General features: G+C 48.8%; 1 protein-coding gene across 3 annotated transcripts; it reads left to right on the forward strand.

Moving 5' to 3' along the window:
• Positions 1-458: 458 nt before the first annotated feature.
• LOC149120682 (uncharacterized) lies at positions 459-11,566 on the forward strand. 3 transcript variants are annotated; one of them, XM_089319876.1, is made up of 4 exons: positions 459-2,677; positions 5,296-5,422; positions 7,650-9,450; positions 10,211-11,566. In XM_089319876.1, exons 1-3 carry the CDS (start codon positions 2,645-2,647, stop codon positions 9,443-9,445), a joined length of 1,956 nt encoding a protein of 651 aa, XP_089176002.1. In that variant the 5' UTR covers positions 459-2,644; the 3' UTR covers positions 9,446-9,450; positions 10,211-11,566. The 3 variants fall into 3 exon arrangements, with proteins under 3 accessions (XP_089176002.1, XP_089176001.1, XP_089176003.1); XM_089319875.1 differs by lacking the exon at positions 10,211-11,566 and having other exon boundaries at positions 7,650-9,787; XM_089319877.1 differs by lacking the exons at positions 5,296-5,422; positions 10,211-11,566 and having other exon boundaries at positions 2,467-2,677; positions 7,650-9,787.
• The last annotated feature ends 4,981 nt before the right edge of the window (positions 11,567-16,547 follow it).

Genomic DNA, 16,547 nt, shown 5'->3' on the forward strand with positions numbered 1-16,547 from the left:
CAGGCTGGCAGGCAGGGGACAGTGAATTAACCAAGGACAGTGAGTGCCAAAAGCTGAGAACGGCCAAGGGCTCTGAGAATGCAGAACAAGATTTAGTATAAGTGGGACCATTGCTATGGAAAAGAGTCTGATTGCTTCTCAGAAAGCTACACGTGAAGTTACTACATGGCCCAGCCATTCTACTCCTAGGTATATTTCAAGAGAATTGAAAACACATATCCATAAAAAAACTGCACACAAATGTTCATAGCAGCAGTATCCATAAGACTTGAAAGGTAGAAAGCACCCACACGTGCATCAACCGGAGTGGATAGATGAAATGTAGTGTACCCGTACACTGAGATATTTTTCAGCACTAGATAAAGAACGAAGTACTGATGCATGTTGCAACGAAAGTGGACCTTGGAGACATGCCAAGTGTAAGAAGCAGACATGCACTATTTGACTCCATTTGTGTGTTTTTTTTTTTTTTTTTTTTTTTTTTGACAGGCAGAGTGGATAGTGTGAGAGAGAGAGACAGAGAGAAAGGTCTTCCTTTGCTGTTGGTTCACCCTCCAATGGCCGCCGCGGCTGGCGCACTGTGGCCGGCGCACTGTGCTGATCCGATGTCAGGAGCCAGGTACTTCTCTTGGTCTCCCATGCGGGTACAGGGCCCAAGGACTTGGGCCATCCTCCACTGCACTCCCTGGCCACAGCAGAGAGCTGGCCTGGAAGAGGGGCAACCAGGACAGAATCCGGCACCCCGACCGGGACTAGAACCCGGTGTGCCGGCACCGCAAGGCGGAAGATTAGCCTAGTGAGCCGCGGCGCCGGCCTATTTGACTCCATTTGTATGACATGCACAGAATAGGCAAGCCTATAGATGCAGATAGTCAGTTATCTGTTCCACGAACTGGAGGAGAGAAAGGGGGGTAGGGTTCAGCTAGTGGATTGTGGATTTTGGATTTCTTTTGGGGGGGTAATGAAAATTTTAAAAGTGAAGTTGGTGGTATATGAATTAAATCTCAATCAAGCTGTTAAAGAAAAAGATTAGGTCTAACTTGAGGTTGAACTGAAGCCAGATCCAGGTCTTCTGATTTTTTTTATTTCTTTCTAGTTTTCTTAGTTGAAATTTAAAAAATCAGGACAGATGATTATATTAGAACAGGAGGAGTGTATTAGGGGTTGGGAAAGCTCAGCAGCTGGATAGTGAATTGAAGAAGGGGTTACCTGGGTAGTGCAGTGAGGAGGGCCCACTTGGCAGCAGGACAAAGGACTTGCCAGAATGCCAGAGATTCACAACTCCTCCCGCACTGAGGGACCCTCAGGGTCCCTTCCCGTAGCCTCAAGGCAAGAGCCACACCCAGCCTCTCCAAGACCCTAACACACAAGACTGCCAACTCCAGGAAATCCTAGCATACAAGACTGCTGTGTTATTCTGCCCAGGCTGCCACAGACTGTGTGACTTCTCACATGCTCAGCCAATTCTGCTATCAATTTATCAGATATGGGTTCTCTTTAGAGGTTCACTTTTTTCACCATCAAGTGGTAGTTCTCAGACACATTTCTGCCACCAGTTTTGAAGCACTACATAGACAACCTAACAACTCCCTGTAACTTCAATTTTACTTTGGTTTCTCTAAGTGTCAGTGCCTCTTGCAGAGCAATCCCTGCAATCATGGGACGTGATAACCAGTTCCTGGCAAGGAGAAGAGACCCCGGGTGTGAGATCCCCCTCCTATTTCTGGGCTGACAGCACCAGTGCCTGCACGCTCCACCTGTGAGCGCTCTCACGGACTGTTTTTATTGAAATAGCGTTTCTTTGTTGTTTTTGAGATACCAGATTCCATAAAGGAAGCTAACATGAGGAAACGGAGAAAGAGTACGTGTGGAAGTGTTGCTCAGCACTTGGACACGAGAGTTCACTATCCCTGCAGAAGTATTTTCTGTGGGAACAGAGCGCTGCCGCAGAGAGCCTCGGCTTCGCCCTCCGCCTTCCTTGCCACGCCTGCTATCTGACTGAACATGGGAATAGAGGCTGGGGAAGCTGCCTAGTGCTGCAGGGCACATCTGTTCGAATTGCAGCACGACCATTTTTATTTGCTTTCTCCACCACTGGTCACATGTGTGACTGAATAACAATGTAATGCACGTGACCTTTGGGAGCAATATATATATAGAGAGAGAGAGAGAGAGAGAGAGAGAGAGAATATATGTACAAACACTTGAGTAGATAGTTGAAGACCACAGAAGGCTCCTTCAACAAAGAGCGAGGTCCCTCCCCCGCTCTAGGACCTGGAGACCCCAGCGCCCGCGCGGTAGGGTGAGGCCTTTAGTCACGGAGGTGGGCGCAGAGCGCCCCAGCGCGTCGGCTGTGGAGAGTGGGAACTACACTACCCAGAATGCCCTGCGTCGGCGACAACGACGATGAGCCAATGGGGTGTCAGAATGTGCGCCAGGTCGGGGCGGGATTTCCGGCGACCTCTTGGCGGTCGTTTTGGCTTTTATGAGACGAGCTCTCCGGGTTAGAGGCTCCCGGACACCGGGTCCTGGCCGAAGTGGCCCGGCCAGAGAGGCAAGCGAGGCGGATCTGAGGGTCGGCGACGCCGCCTGGGTGACCGCGTCAGGGCCGGGTTAGGAGTCCCGGCTCGGCTCCCGAAGTCCGATGGCGCCTGCCGCGCAGAGGGACCCAGCTCAGGTAAGTAAGTGCTAGTCCTCTGCACCTCGCCCGCGCTCACCCAGCCGGGACCTACAGCTCGGAGTGAGGAGCACCCGCCCCCGTCCCTGCAGCCCAGGCCCCGTGTCTGGGTCAGCGAGGCTGGGGTCCCCGTTCCTGACAGCCCTGAGACTGGATGTGGCAGAGGGTGACCGCCCGAGGGACAGCTGACTGACAGAGGACACGGAGCCCCGAGGCAGCGTGGGTGAACGGCCAGCCTGAAGTTCCCAGGCTGCGGGGCCAGGCCGGGGCCCGGGGACACCCATTCTTCCAAGGCCCCGATTCTGTGACTCCGGTAGGGCCCCGAGGCCTGCAGAAACGAGCCAGCGGGTTCCTGTCTCTTCTTGGGCTGGACTCCTGCACGCTCTCGGGGTTGGGCTCCTGGGACTTGTGCGTTCCTTTCCTGCAGTCCTTGTTTCCTGGGACCCCGCAGAAAGCTCGCTGGAGGTGCTCCCGGCAAGACACAAGCGCAGGTGCTTAGGGTTGATGTGGACAGGGGAATGTTTAGGAAACCAGAGGTCGCCTCGCTTTCTGGTGGCAGCGGAAGTCAAGATGGCAAATCCCAGAGATGCTTGTCCATTCTGCAGGTTGTAGGAAGTCTGGGTGGAAGCCGAGGTGCCTGACGAGGCTTTGACAGGGAACAGAGGGTAGGGTTGGGGGAGGAGGAAAGATCAGAGTGGAGGCGACGGCCACGTCTCAGAGGCGCGGTCTGGGAGATGTGGTTGGTTTCTGCGAACGCGTTTTGAGAGGAGGCAGCCGAGTTGCCAATGTGGACAGCAAGGGAGTGCCCTAGGCTGCAGGATGACCTCTGGCCTTTGATACCGGGCGGCTCTGGGGACAAACACTCTGTGAGCTGAGATGACCAAGTTGGTGGTAGGAGTCGTGTTCCCTGGGGATATCAGGAGGGGAATTTTTGGCCATGCTGAAGTCTGAGGCCTTTCAGGGCCTACTTGGTGGAGGTGTTAAGTGGGCAAAATGTTGTGGCTGCTGTGTGGATCGATGTCGGTGGCATTTGGGGGGCATGGTTGTGGAGCTATCAGTAGACCAAGACGTGGACACGGGCTGTGGACTGGGTCTCTGCTGGGTACTTGGGTTGTAGTGTTGACTGTCAAATGCAGGTGACTGAGGACGTGGCCACGGAGGGAGGGTGTGTAAAAGACAGGACAGCCTGGGCCTCCCGAGAGAAGGGTGGACATGAGATGAACGTAGAGGCATAAGAGTAGTTGAGGCCGGAGCGGGTGCTAAACCAGCACTGTGGATTCACAGGAGCATGAGAAGACCTTGATGGGATCTGGGGTGTTTCGTTCAGGCTGGAGCATAAGGTCAGGGTCAAATGTGGTCATCTATGAGAGTCAGGAGGCATGGGGTTGGTGGAGGAAGGTTCTGACTGTTGAGGGGACAGCACGTGCGGCACAAAATCCGAATAGGACCAAAGGACTGTGCGGCGCACACCCAGTTCTCCCACCCAAGTACTAATTGGCTCCGATGCTGGCGATCGTCGGAGCTGAGGCGTGTTCAGGCTGGTGCGGCTAGACCTCAGAGGCTGCCCACGCTTGGTTCCAGGAGGCTAAGTTTGAGACGAGGAATGGTGCCCGAGAGGGAGGCCTGTACACAAGGTTTTCGGGCTGCTGTCTCCAGTGCAGTTGATGGAAAGGCTGAGATAACACTGAACCCGGTTTGAATCTGCCGAATGTATTCCAGTTGCTGCCTGCCAAGATGTGATGTGAGGCCTAAGATTAAGGCTCGGTATTACGTGCTGCCTTGACGTCTGGTGAACAGTGTGGCCTCAGATAGCCTGAGCAAGTGCCCCTCACGTTCTCCTCCTGTGGATCTGCTCTCTTAGCCAAATGAACTCCCCTTGTCAAGGGAACCAGAGAAGTTTTTGCTTATTATTTTGTAGCAGGGTTTATTTCCCTACGTCTTAGCATTATGAAAACAAGCTCATCCCATCCTCGGCAGGAACCGGGGGTCCTGGTTATAACCCTGGTTATGAAGCTTACATCTTCACAGTCTCGAGTTGCTCACTCTTTCTGGAGTGCTGCTTCCACGTGGCCCTGCTGGAGTGTGGTGTCCTCTCCCAGGCTATGAGTAGATGTGTCTAATCACTGCTCTTAGTCTCTCATCTGCCCAGGAGTAGTGTTATGTGTTTGGTTGTTACCATAGCCTTAGGCCATCCATGGTTTCACGTGGTGGAGAGGAGCTGATTAACACCCAAGCGGCACGTGGGAAGCTGCCTGAGGTGGGGCCATTGGGATGGTGGTGGTTTGCTCACGTGGCTGTGTGACCTGGAGGTACGAGGGGCGTGCGGCCTAAGGAATGACAGGTAGCTGGAGAAGGGGTGTGCCTGCTGGCTCCAGTCCCGTCATACAGAGACTACCCTGGATTTCTCTCTGCCAGGCCACAACCTAGATGGGTGTTTGTCCAACTGCCTCCTGTTACTGGTGGCTCTGGGTCCCTAAGGAGACAACGGCACCCATCTCCTGGTTTCTTCTCTGAGTTGGGAGCTTGGGTGAAGGGCAGATAGGAAAAGAGGAGGGGGAAATGAACCTGGAGACCGCAGGACAGGAGCCGTGTGGTTTCATCTGTCCCCATCCCGGCAGGGCACTGTGACTTTTGAAGATGTGACCGTGTACTTCTCCTGGGAGGAATGGGGTCTCCTTGGGGAGGCTCAGAAGCGGCTGTACCACGATGTGATGCTGGAGAATTTAGCACTTATAACCTCCCTAGGTAAGATGCGTGCACCACACAGCGCCCTCAGCTCGTCCCTGCACTTCCTGTGTCTCCGGGGCAGGTTGTCCTCACCTCAGGGCCGTGGTACAGCCCCTGCCCCTGCCTCCGGGAGGGGCTGTGGTTGACAGGACTGAGGAATGGGTCACAGGTCTTGTCGGTTGCCTCACGGATCTCACCTTGTTTGCCTCTCCCTGGCCAGGTGACTTTGTTCAGATGCAAGGTACCTGTGTGTCCCGGGGACTGCGTCCTGCATGTGGCTGACATTCCCTCCTGCCTGCCTCTGCCGCTGACACAGTCACCACTCGCACAGACCGTGGACTGTCCCTCTAATGCCTGCCTCTGAAGTTTGCTTTGCCATAGTTTTGTTTCCTGTGGGCTGTCCTGTGCTGAGCTGTCGTGCGTTGGTTGTGGGTGCTTGCGTATTCCAAGTGCCACATAGTTCTCACTTGAGGGATTGGGGTGGCAGCCCTTGTTGGTTCATAGGATGGCTCTGAGATTCCGCCACAGAAAAGCGGGCTCAGAGGGAGCCTGACTCCGAGGAGTGGCATCAGACAGAGGCATGATGCCAGGGCTTATTCGGATCACACCAAAAACATGTTTGGTGTCAAGGACAGTGATAGCCACACCTCATTACTGCCTTTCCTTCCTCACCGGATAGTTTTCCAATTTCTCCATTCTGCTTGTCATGTCTACTCTTCTGTCTAGTCCAGGGTTACCTCCCACATCTGTGTACATCCCACGTCTCACCCGTTCCTCTCACTGGTCCACCTGTAGTGCTGTCCTGTATTGCCCTTTCCATATTGTGTCATGAGCTGTGGACCATTTTTTTTTTTAATATTTATTTATTTATTTGAGAAGCAGAGGTAGAGAGAGAGGTCTTCCATTTGCTGGTTCACTCCCCAGATGGCCGCAAAGGCTGGAGCTGGGCCAATCTGAAGCCAGGAGCCAGGAGATTCTTCTGGGTCTCCCACGCAGATGCAGGGGCCCAAGGACTTGGGCCATCTTCTGCTGCTTTCCCAGGCCATAGCAGAGAGCTGGATCAGCAATGGAGCACCTGGGACTCAAACTGGCACCCATATGGGATGCTGGCACCAAAGGCTGTGGTTTTGCCCGCTGTGCCACAGTGCCAGCCCTGTGGACCATTCTAAAACAGTTGTTGGAGGCCATCTGCTCCTTTGCTCTCGTATATTCCTGGGCCTGGGGACATTCTTCTGTGGCATGCACATGTCAGAAGACGAGATCCTGCTAAAAGTTGTCCTAGAGAATGGATTGTAGATCCGCCTCTCTCCCTGTGTTGCATCCCATGGTTGCACCTTCATTTTTTTTTTTAATATGCTTTTATTGACTTTTTTTTTTTTTTTGACAGGCAGAGTGGACAGTGAGAGAGAGAGACAGAGAGAGAAAGGTCTTCCTTTGCCGTTGGTTCACCCTCCAATGGCCACCACGGCTGGCGCGCTGCGGCCGGCGCACAGCGCTGATCCGATGGCAGGAGCCAGGAGCCAGGTGCTTTTCCTGGTCTCCCATGGGGTGCAGGGCCCAAGCACCTGGGCCATCCTCCACTGCACTCCCTGGCCACAGCAGAGAGCTGGCCTGGAAGAGGGGCAACCGGAACAGAATCCGGCACCCTGACTGGGACTAGAACCCGGTGTGCCGGCGCCGCTAGACGGAGGATTAGCCTAGTGAGCCGTGGCGCCGGCCAACTTTTATTGACTTTTAAAAAATATTTTATTTATTTTATTTGAGAGGTAGAGTTATAGACAATGAGAGGGAGAGACAGAGAGAAAGGTCTTCTTTCCGTTGGTTCACTCCCCAAATGGCCGTAACAGCTGGAGCTTCGCTGATCCGAAGTAGGAGCCAGGAGCTTCCTCTGGGTCTCCCACGCAGTGCAGGGGCCCAAGGACTTGGGCCATTTTCTGCTGCTTTCCCAGGCCATAGCAGAGAGCTGGATCAGAAGAGGAGCAGCTGGGACTAGAACTGGTGCCCACATGGGATGCCGGCGCCGCAGGCGGAGGATTAACCTACTGTGCCATGGCGCCGGCCTCGCACCTTCATTCGTGAGGTCTCTTTCATACTCTGATCTTCAGAGGCCAGTTCTGCTAGGAGGCCCCAGCCTCAGCCTAGACCCGATTTCCTGATTTTGGAAACAACCCCGTGGACTCGGGTCCTGGTCTGAGCCGTGCCCTTCCACCAGCATCAGCGTCAGTTCACCAGTGTTTCCTTGCAGGTTGCTGGTGTGGAGCAGAGGGTGCGGAGGCTCCCTTTCAGCAGAGTGCGTCTGTGCGAAGAGCGTCAGAGCGTAGGACTGCCAAGGCCAGTTCTCCCCAGAAGGCGCATCCCTGTGAGATATGTGGCCCGGTTTTGAGAGACATTTTGCTCTTGGTTGGGCACCAGCATCACAGGCAGAAGCTGCACGTGAACGGGGCACGTGGGAAGCGATCGCCGTTCACTGCGTACCTTCAGCAACACCAGCTGCAGCACATCAGAGAGAAGTGCCTTAGAAGCAGTGTTGTCAGAGGCTCGGTCCTCAGCAGCTCCCAATTCCAGATACCCGAGAAGCCCGTTCCCTGCCGAAAGGTTGGGAAGGACTCCCTGGCTTGCTCAGGAATCCTCCAGCAACAGGCCACGCATACCGGAGAGAAAAGTGAGGCCTTCCACAGCGTAGCAAGCCGTTCCAGCTGGGGTGAACTCGTGAACGCTCTCAGCCACAAGCAGGCACGTGTCCAGCACCAGAGGGCCCTCAGTGGGAAACGCTGCTATGTGTGCAGTGAATGTGGGAAGTCGTTTAGCATGAGCTACAGCCTCAGTGATCATTCGAGAATTCACACTTCGGAGAAGCCTTATACATGTGGGGAATGTGGGAAGGCCTACAGGCAAAGCTCTAGCCTCATTACGCACCGGAGAGCTCACACTGGAGTGAGACCTCACCGATGTGATGAGTGTGGAAAGCTGTTCAGCAGGAAGTATGACCTGTTTGTACATCGGAGAGTTCACACTGGGGAAAGGCCTTATCGGTGTGGTGAGTGTGGGAAAGCCTTTAGCCATAGCTCCAGCCTTGTTACACACCAGAGGATTCACACTGGAACAAGGCCTTATGAGTGCAGCAAATGTGGAAAATCATTTAGCCACAGCTCCAGCCTCATTACACACCAGAGAGTTCACACTGGAACAAGGCCTTATGAGTGTGGTGAGTGCGGGAAATCCTTTAGCCAGAGCTGTCACCTTATAAAACACCAGAGACTTCACACTGGAGAAGGGCCTTATGAGTGCAGGGATTGTGGGAAATTCTTTGTCTATAGCTCTCGTCTCTTCCAACACCGGCGAGTTCACACTGGAATAACATCTCATGAGTGTGTTGAATGTGGAAAATTATTCAGCAGGAAGTTTGACCTTGTTGTCCATCGGAGAGTTCACACCGGAGAAAAGCCTTATGAGTGTAGTGAATGTGGGAAGTCTTTTAGCTGCAAGTCCTATCTCATTACACACTGGAAGATTCACACTGGTGCGAGGCCTTACGCGTGTGGGGAGTGTGGGAAGTCCTTTACTCACAGCTCTACGCTCCTGCAGCACCAGAGAGTGCACACTGGAGAAAGGCCTCACGAGTGCAGCGAGTGTGGGAAAGCCTTCAGCCAGAGCTCCAGTCTCATTCGGCATCGGAGAAGTCACAGCGGGGAAAGGCCTTACGAGTGCAGCGAGTGTGGGAAGGCCTTCAGTCACCACTCCAGTCTCATTCGGCATCGGAGAAGTCACAGCGGGGAAAGGCCTTACGAGTGCAGCGAGTGTGGGAAGGCCTTCAGTCACCACTCCAGTCTCGTAAAACACCGACGCGTTCACTCTGGAGAAAGGCCTTTTGAGTGCGGCGAATGTGGGAAGTGCTTCAGCCAGAGCTCCAACCTCAGTGACCACCGGAGAGTCCACAGTGGTGAGAGACCGTTTGAGTGCAGTGAATGTGGGAAGTCCTTTACCTTCAGCTCTAACCTCCTGAAACACCAGAGTGTCCACAAGGGATGGATGCCTGATTAACACAGGTAGGCCGCTAGGAACTGAACTATGTCCCTGTAAAATCCCTGTGTTTAATCCCTGATCCGTTATGTGGTTGTATGTATAGTTAAGGACTTTATGGAGGTAATTAAGGTTAAATGAGGTGTAAGGACGGGGACCCTAATCCAATATGATTGGTGTCCTAAAGAGAGAAAGAGACAGCAGAGGGCGCTCTATATGTGCACAGAGTAGAGGCCATGTGACCACATAGCAATAATGCATGTGCAAGCCAGGCGGAGAGCCCTCACCAAAAGCTGACCATACTCGTGTCCTGGCTCTGGAATTTTACCATCCAGAACTGTGATAAAATACATTTTCTTGTTTTAAGCTGCTCAGTCTATGATATTTTGTTATGGCGGCCTGAGCTAATAATTATTTTGGTTTAGGAGTGAGTAAATATGGACCGTGGCTGCATCACAATCACATTTGAGGTACCCTAGAAAGACAGGGGAGAAAGATCATTTTCTCAGTGTGTGGAACCAGGAGCTGACCGACCATTTTCTATGGAAGAATAAGTATCTCACTAAGACTACATGTGTCAGTTTCATATTAGCCAGTTTTCCAGTGTACGCTGAGTTTAGCTGACTACACTCTGTCATTTATCAGAATGTCTTCTCTCCCACTGAGATACATCTGTTGGAATTCTCAGATATTTTCCAGATATTCTTAATGGATAACTCCATTCGTTAATCAATGATGGTATAATTAATAATGGTATAATTTGCTCTCTGCACAACTGTTTTCCAGAGATAATCTTCAGGTCCTTTGCAGACACTGCTGCTGTCCATATGGGTGAAGCTACAGTCCAGTCAGTTCCTAGCAAGGAGGTGAGGTTGTGGAATTCCAAACCTTTGTCCCAGGACTCACATGCCCACATTCTGCCTGTGCCTGAATTTTGTCACCACAACCACTGCTCTGATAGCAAGTGTGAATTTGCTAAGTAATCATTATTTTTAGATAAGTGTCACATTCTTAGAAGGAATAGAGTATAACCTAGGATATTCAGTAATATGTAGAAAAACAGTTCTGGGGTTGGGACACATATTGAGAAAGAGGCCAAGAATACTCTGAGGGACCTAGAGGTATGATGCCAACTCACCTCCTTGCTTTAGGACTGCGAAAAATCTCCTCCGTGTTTTTTCTTAGATCTGTCTGGATTAGTCTCCTTGTTATTGACCAAAGGCACCGAAGCTCAGTGTCTGTTCTAACTTCCTCCCAAATGGAGCAGTACAGCCGGCTACAGCTGTAGAGTGGACCCTGAGCATCCCTAGCAATTGTTGGTATATGCGCTTGTTTGGTTACCTGTGATCATGATTTTCAAATGTGTTCAGAGTACTAGGCATAATTTACTAACATGTCTCTGATGAAAGCAGGAATTAAAACTACCTGTCTGATTTAGACAGACACCTTAGAAAATTCAGTAGAGATTCTTTGATGCAAAAAGCAAAATACTTAAGAATATAAAGGAATTATAAGCCCTCAATGTTACTCTGTATACAATCATATTTTGTATGTTCATAGTATCTTAAGTCTCATTAACATTTTACCCCCTTCTCTTTGGAAAGATCTCAGGTAGCTCTGGATCAGTAACAGGTGTCTGCTGTGACATCTGTAAGTCAGAAATGGCTTGTTCTAACAGACTGTATTATGACCACACATGCTGATGGATATTGCCTTGTCCTGTTTGTAGGATACAAGATGTTCCTATGTTTATTTGAAAGGCAGAGTTACAAAGGCAGAGGGACAGAGAGATCGTCCATCGGCTGGTTCACTCCCCAAATGGGCCAGGTGGAAGCCAGGAGCCAGGAGCCAAGAGCTTCATCTGGGTCCCACGTGGGTTGCAGGGTGCCAAGTACCTGGGCCATCTTCTGTTACTTTCCCAAGCACATTAGCAGGACACTGGCAGTATTGTAGCTTAACCCACTGCATCAAAATGCTGCCTGTCCCCCTCCCACCTTTTTCATAGGTAGTTTTTAAAAAAGATTTATTTAGGGGAGGCCGGTGCCGTGGCTCACTAGGTTAATCCTCTGCCTGCAGCGCCAGCATCCCATATGGGTGCCGGTTCTAGTCCTAGTTGCTCCTCTTCCAGTCCAGCTCTCTGCTGTGGCCCAGGAAGGCAGTGGAGGATGGCCCAGGTGCTTAGGCCCTGCACCCCATGGAGACCAGGAGAAGCACCTGGCTCCTTGCTTCAGATCGGTGCAGTGCCGGCTGTAGCAGCCATTTGGGGAGTGAACCAACGGAAGGAAGACCTTTCTCTCTATCTCTCTCTCTCACTCTCACTCTACCTGTCAAATAAATAAATAGAAAAGAAAAGATTTATTTAGGGGCTGACATTGTGACATAGTGGGCTAAGCCTTCGCCTGCAGCACTGGCATCCCATATGGGCTCTGGTTTGTGTCTCAGCTGCTCCTCTTCTGATCCAGCTCTCTGCTATGGCCTGGGAAAGCAGAAGAAGATGGCCCAAGTGCTTGGGCCCCTGCCACTCCCGTGGGAGACCTGGAAGAAGCTCCTGGCTCCTAGCTTCGGATTGGCACAGCTCTGGCCATTGTGGCCATTTAGTGAGTGAACCAGTGGATGGAAGACCTTTCGCTTTGTCTCTCCCTCTTTCTGCCTGTAATCTGCCTCTCAAATAAATAAATAATGATCTTTAAAAAAAAAAAAACTTTATTTGAAAGGCATAGTTACAGAGAAAGGGAGAGATGAGAGAGCTCTTTTATCCGCTAGTTCACTCCCCAAATGGCCACTACGACCAGTACTGGACAGATTGAAGTTAGGAGACTGGAATTCCATCCAGATCTCCCATATGAGTGCAGGGGCCCAAGCATTTGGGTCATCCTCAGCTGCTTTCCCAGGCACATCAGCAGGAAGCTGGATCAGAAGTGGAGCAGATGAGACTCGAACCAGCACTCATATGGGATCCCAGCATTGCAGGCAGTGGTGGCTTAACCTGCCGCATCATATTGCCATCCAAGCTTTTGTTAATTCTTGTACCAGTTTGATTTTTTTTTTTTTTTTTAGTTTTTGACAGGCAGAGTGGACAGTGAGAGAGAGAGACAGAGAGAAAGGTCTTCCTTTTCCATTGGTTCACCCTCCAATGGCCGCCGCGGCCAGTGTGCTTATCCGATGGCAGGAGCCAGGTGCTTATCCTGGTCTCCCATGTGGGTGCAGGGCCCAAGTACTTGGGCCATCCTCCACTGCACTCCTGGGCCACAGCAGAGAGCTGGCCTGGAAGAGGGGCAACCGGGACAGAATCCAGGGCCCCGACCGGGACTAGAACCCGGTGCCCCAACCAGGACTAGAACCCGCTGTGCCGGCGCTGCAAGGTGGAGGATTAGCCTATTGAGCCGCGGCGCCGGCCACCAGTTTGATCTTTGTACTTGTTTATAACTTAAATTTTTATAACAAATTTATTTGACACTTTTATATTGACTATTTCTATTTCATTCCTTCACTCAAAATCTTACTGTGCTGAATTCATCACTCTAATTTTTTGGTATTTTATTATACTACTAAATTTATTTTTTCAACTTTACGGAATGATGCACAATTAATATATGTGCTTAGAATTAATTTATTCATATTATATATGTATATATATATATATGTTATAATGTATTTTCTCCAAGAATCACTTATTCTATAATTAAGACTTAGGGCACACTTATCATTTATTCCATTTTTCCAGATATATTTTGTTTCGCCTTCAGATAAACTGGAAAATCTAAGTTTTTGCTTATTTAACTGCTGAATTCATTCTCTTTAGATTCTTTTTAAAGCAGTCTGATTCATGATCATGAAATACAAAATGACCAAAGCTATTAGACTATGTTAGTCTACACATCAGGTTTTCTGTTTCCATGGTCAGGTTTTTGGTACATTAAGAGTAATTTTGTTCTTTTCCTGAAAATTTAATCTAAGTTTTACTTAAGAAAATTGAGTTATTTAATGTAAGTGTTGCAGAATTGCTTTAATAAAAAAGCAATTTCACTGCATCCTCATTTGGATCATGAATTATCATTCCAAACGGATTTACAATTACACAGTTTTAAAAGACAATTCACTTGAGAGGCATTTTAAGTGGTCATAGCTCTGCATTAGCTGTGCTCCCCAGATAATAGTGGACCACTTGACTAAAAGATATAGACAAGGTTTTCCACTTCTGAGAGAACAATGATACAATCCAGAATTTAAAAAAGATCCTAACCCTGCTTGCTCCTCAGCCATCTTTGTGGCTGTAAAGAACATGAAAATTTCTGGATTCATCAGGTTTAGGCCTCAAGTTGCTATGAACGCACCAGGAACAAGTAGGTTCTGAAGGTGATCAGACAAGGCAAAGTGAAAGTGGCGTCCTTGTCAACACTGCCTAGCTTTGAGGAAATCCAAATGGAGCACTCTGCGTGTCGGACAGAAGTGGGTCCCTCACGACCATGGCAGTAACAGACTTGGGCCCAGCCCGTGGAAGACCCTGCACAGCGTTGGCACTGGCTACCATGGATCCAGCTGGTTCTGATGCTAGTAGAAGCGTGCCAGAGTAGACTGATTTTTCTTTAATAAGATTTCCCAGACTTTTTTTTATAACATCAGGTATGTTTTTTAAAACACTATTTTCAGTTTGTCTTAAGTTTTTTTTAAGTGTTTCTCATATATCTAATTCATGGTTGGAAAATCCATTTTATCCAGTCTGAGATTTTTGTGCCTTTAAAATAGTTTAATGGTTTCTATGTAGTATACTTTTTGTATTACTAATTACTTTTGTATTACTAATTACTTTTACTTATTTCATAACAGATGAGCATACTTCAAAAAGGTCATAGAAAATGGAATTAAAATAAAAATAAACTTGCCCTTAGTTCAGTTTTTCTTTCAGAGACTTTAAAAATTAAATCAGTTTGTAAACTTTTAAAGGTTTATTTGAATGGCAGAACGAGAGAGAGAGCGCGTGCGCGCGAGAGAATCTCCCATTCACTGGTTCACCCCCAAATGCCTGTACTATCTGAGTCTAGACCAGGTTAAATCTGGAAACCTGGAACTCCAGGTCTCCCATGTGGGTGGCAGAGACCCATATACTTGGACCATTCCAGGGTGCACATTGGTAGGAAGCTGGATCAGAATCTGAGCCAGGTCTTGCTCAGGACTTTGATATGGGATGTGGGCATTCCAAGAGGCATCTTCGCTGCTGCACCACAATGCCTGCCCCTCCACAACCTTTTTGAATACTGTTACACTGCTTTCCCCCTTTGTTCATGGGATGCACCAGTCTTTATTAAAATTTGTACCTTTCTCTTTTTTTTCCTGACTTCTGGCTGTGCTGTGCATATAGTTTTTCAGTGTAACAGCATGGATTTCAACACCTAAGGGCTTGGGCTACTTCACTGAAAGAAAGAACTTGCCCTGAAATGCTTATTGCCAAATGTGGGCACGAGTGTGTGTGTGTGTGTGTGTGTGTGTGTATGTGTATGTATGTTTCTGTTACCTCTCTCTCTCTTTTTTTTTTTTTAAAGATTTTATTTATTTATTTATTTATTAGAGAGAGAGAGAAAGAAACCTCTTCCATGTGCTGGCTCACTCCCCAAATGGCTGCAACAGCCAGAGCTGAGCCAATTTGGAGCCAAGATCCAGGAGCTACTTCCAGGTCTCCCACACGGATGCAGTGGCCCAAGCACTTGGGCCATCTTCCACTGCTTTCCCGGGCTGTAAGTGGGGAGCTGGCTCAGAAGAGGAGCAGCCAGGACATGAACTGGTGTCCATATAGATTACTGTACCACAGCGTCAGTGCTTGTATCTTTCTATTACATGTCTTTTTGACATAACTTGCATATTCATATATATCCCAGTAATTTTGTCCTGTATTTCAAAATTTCACATGCATACAGAAGATTGCATAAAGCATACAGGTGCAATTTAAAACATTTTGCAAATTTACTGTTTAGGTATTTCTCAGTCTCATAAGTGGAATATTTATAGCACCCCAGTTGCCCCCTGTTTTGAAACTACCCCGGCCACAAGTGCTAAGCATTTTTCTTACATTTTACATAGGGTTCCCTGCTTTTCTTGATAGCTAGGGAATACTGATAAGTGTAGTTTAGCTTTTCCTGTTTAGAAACGTGTAAGTGAAATCATGACAAGAATTATATCTTTTGCTACCTTTGTACAATATTAATTTGTGATTTTCCCCATAATTTTGCACATTTCAGATTTATTTACATTTTTATTTATTATACTTCATGTGATGATTTGAATAAACTGTATTTATGCATTGAATTTCCAAAGGCTCTTTTTGTTTCTTTCCCAATGATTTCTGGTAATTGTATTGGTATTTAGTTATTATTTATATACAATTATAGATTATTCAACTATCTTCTCAAATAAATACATACAATAAGATAGGGTCAATGACAGATATAAGTTCATGGGCATAATTGGTGTCATTTTCAAAATAAAGCTATAAATCAACTTACATAAATTTTGGGAAACTTAGGTTGGAACTTTATATTTGACTCAATTTCTGTGGAACAAAAAAATTACAGTTTTGCAAAGTGAAAAAGCCCCATTCAAGTCCTAGCTGCTTCACTTCCAGTCCAGCTCCCTGCTGATGCTCCTGGGAAAGCAGCAGCAGATGGCCCAAGTATTTGGGTCCTGCACCCATGTGAGAGACCTGGATGAAGCTCCTGGCTCCTGGCTTCAGCCTGGCCCAGCCCTGGCTGTTGCGGCCATTTGGGGAGTGAACCAGTGGATGGAAGACCTCTATCTCTCCTCGCCCCTCTCTGTAACTCTGCCTTTCAAATAATTAAAATAAATCTTTCACAAAAAAAGAAAAAGGCCCATTCATATTGATAATTGGGTTTTGAAACTAAGAATCCCTTTTATTTTCTTCAAACGTGTTTCTGCTGTAGAGAAGTAACTCGCCTCTTCCATTCTTGCCACAACTGCCGTAAAACTTGTCAGAACACATGGAGCAACTCCCTTGGGTCCAGGACAGGAAGCAGCACAGGATCCTCATGCAGTCGCAAGCTCCTGTCCTGCTGGGGTTCTTGCCAAACCTGCATGGGGAAGAGGTGCCTAGCCAGCAGAGGTGGAGGCAGGC

Source organism: Oryctolagus cuniculus, chromosome 18 (assembly GCF_051225735.1).
Source record: "Oryctolagus cuniculus isolate XC-2025 breed Fujian yellow rabbit chromosome 18, ASM5122573v1, whole genome shotgun sequence".
NCBI classification, from domain to species: domain Eukaryota; kingdom Metazoa; phylum Chordata; class Mammalia; order Lagomorpha; family Leporidae; genus Oryctolagus; species Oryctolagus cuniculus.

Bases quoted from the DNA above. Each gene is read 5' to 3' on its own strand.
- LOC149120682 (XM_089319876.1), top strand. From the start codon at position 2,645: ATGGCGCCTGCCGCGCAGAGGGACCCAGCTCAG. The intron at 2,678-5,295 runs GTAAGTAAGTGC...CCATCCCGGCAG, and splicing joins CGCAGAGGGACCCAGCTCAG to GGCACTGTGACTTTTGAAGA. The intron at 5,423-7,649 runs GTAAGATGCGTG...GTTTCCTTGCAG, and splicing joins AGCACTTATAACCTCCCTAG to GTTGCTGGTGTGGAGCAGAG.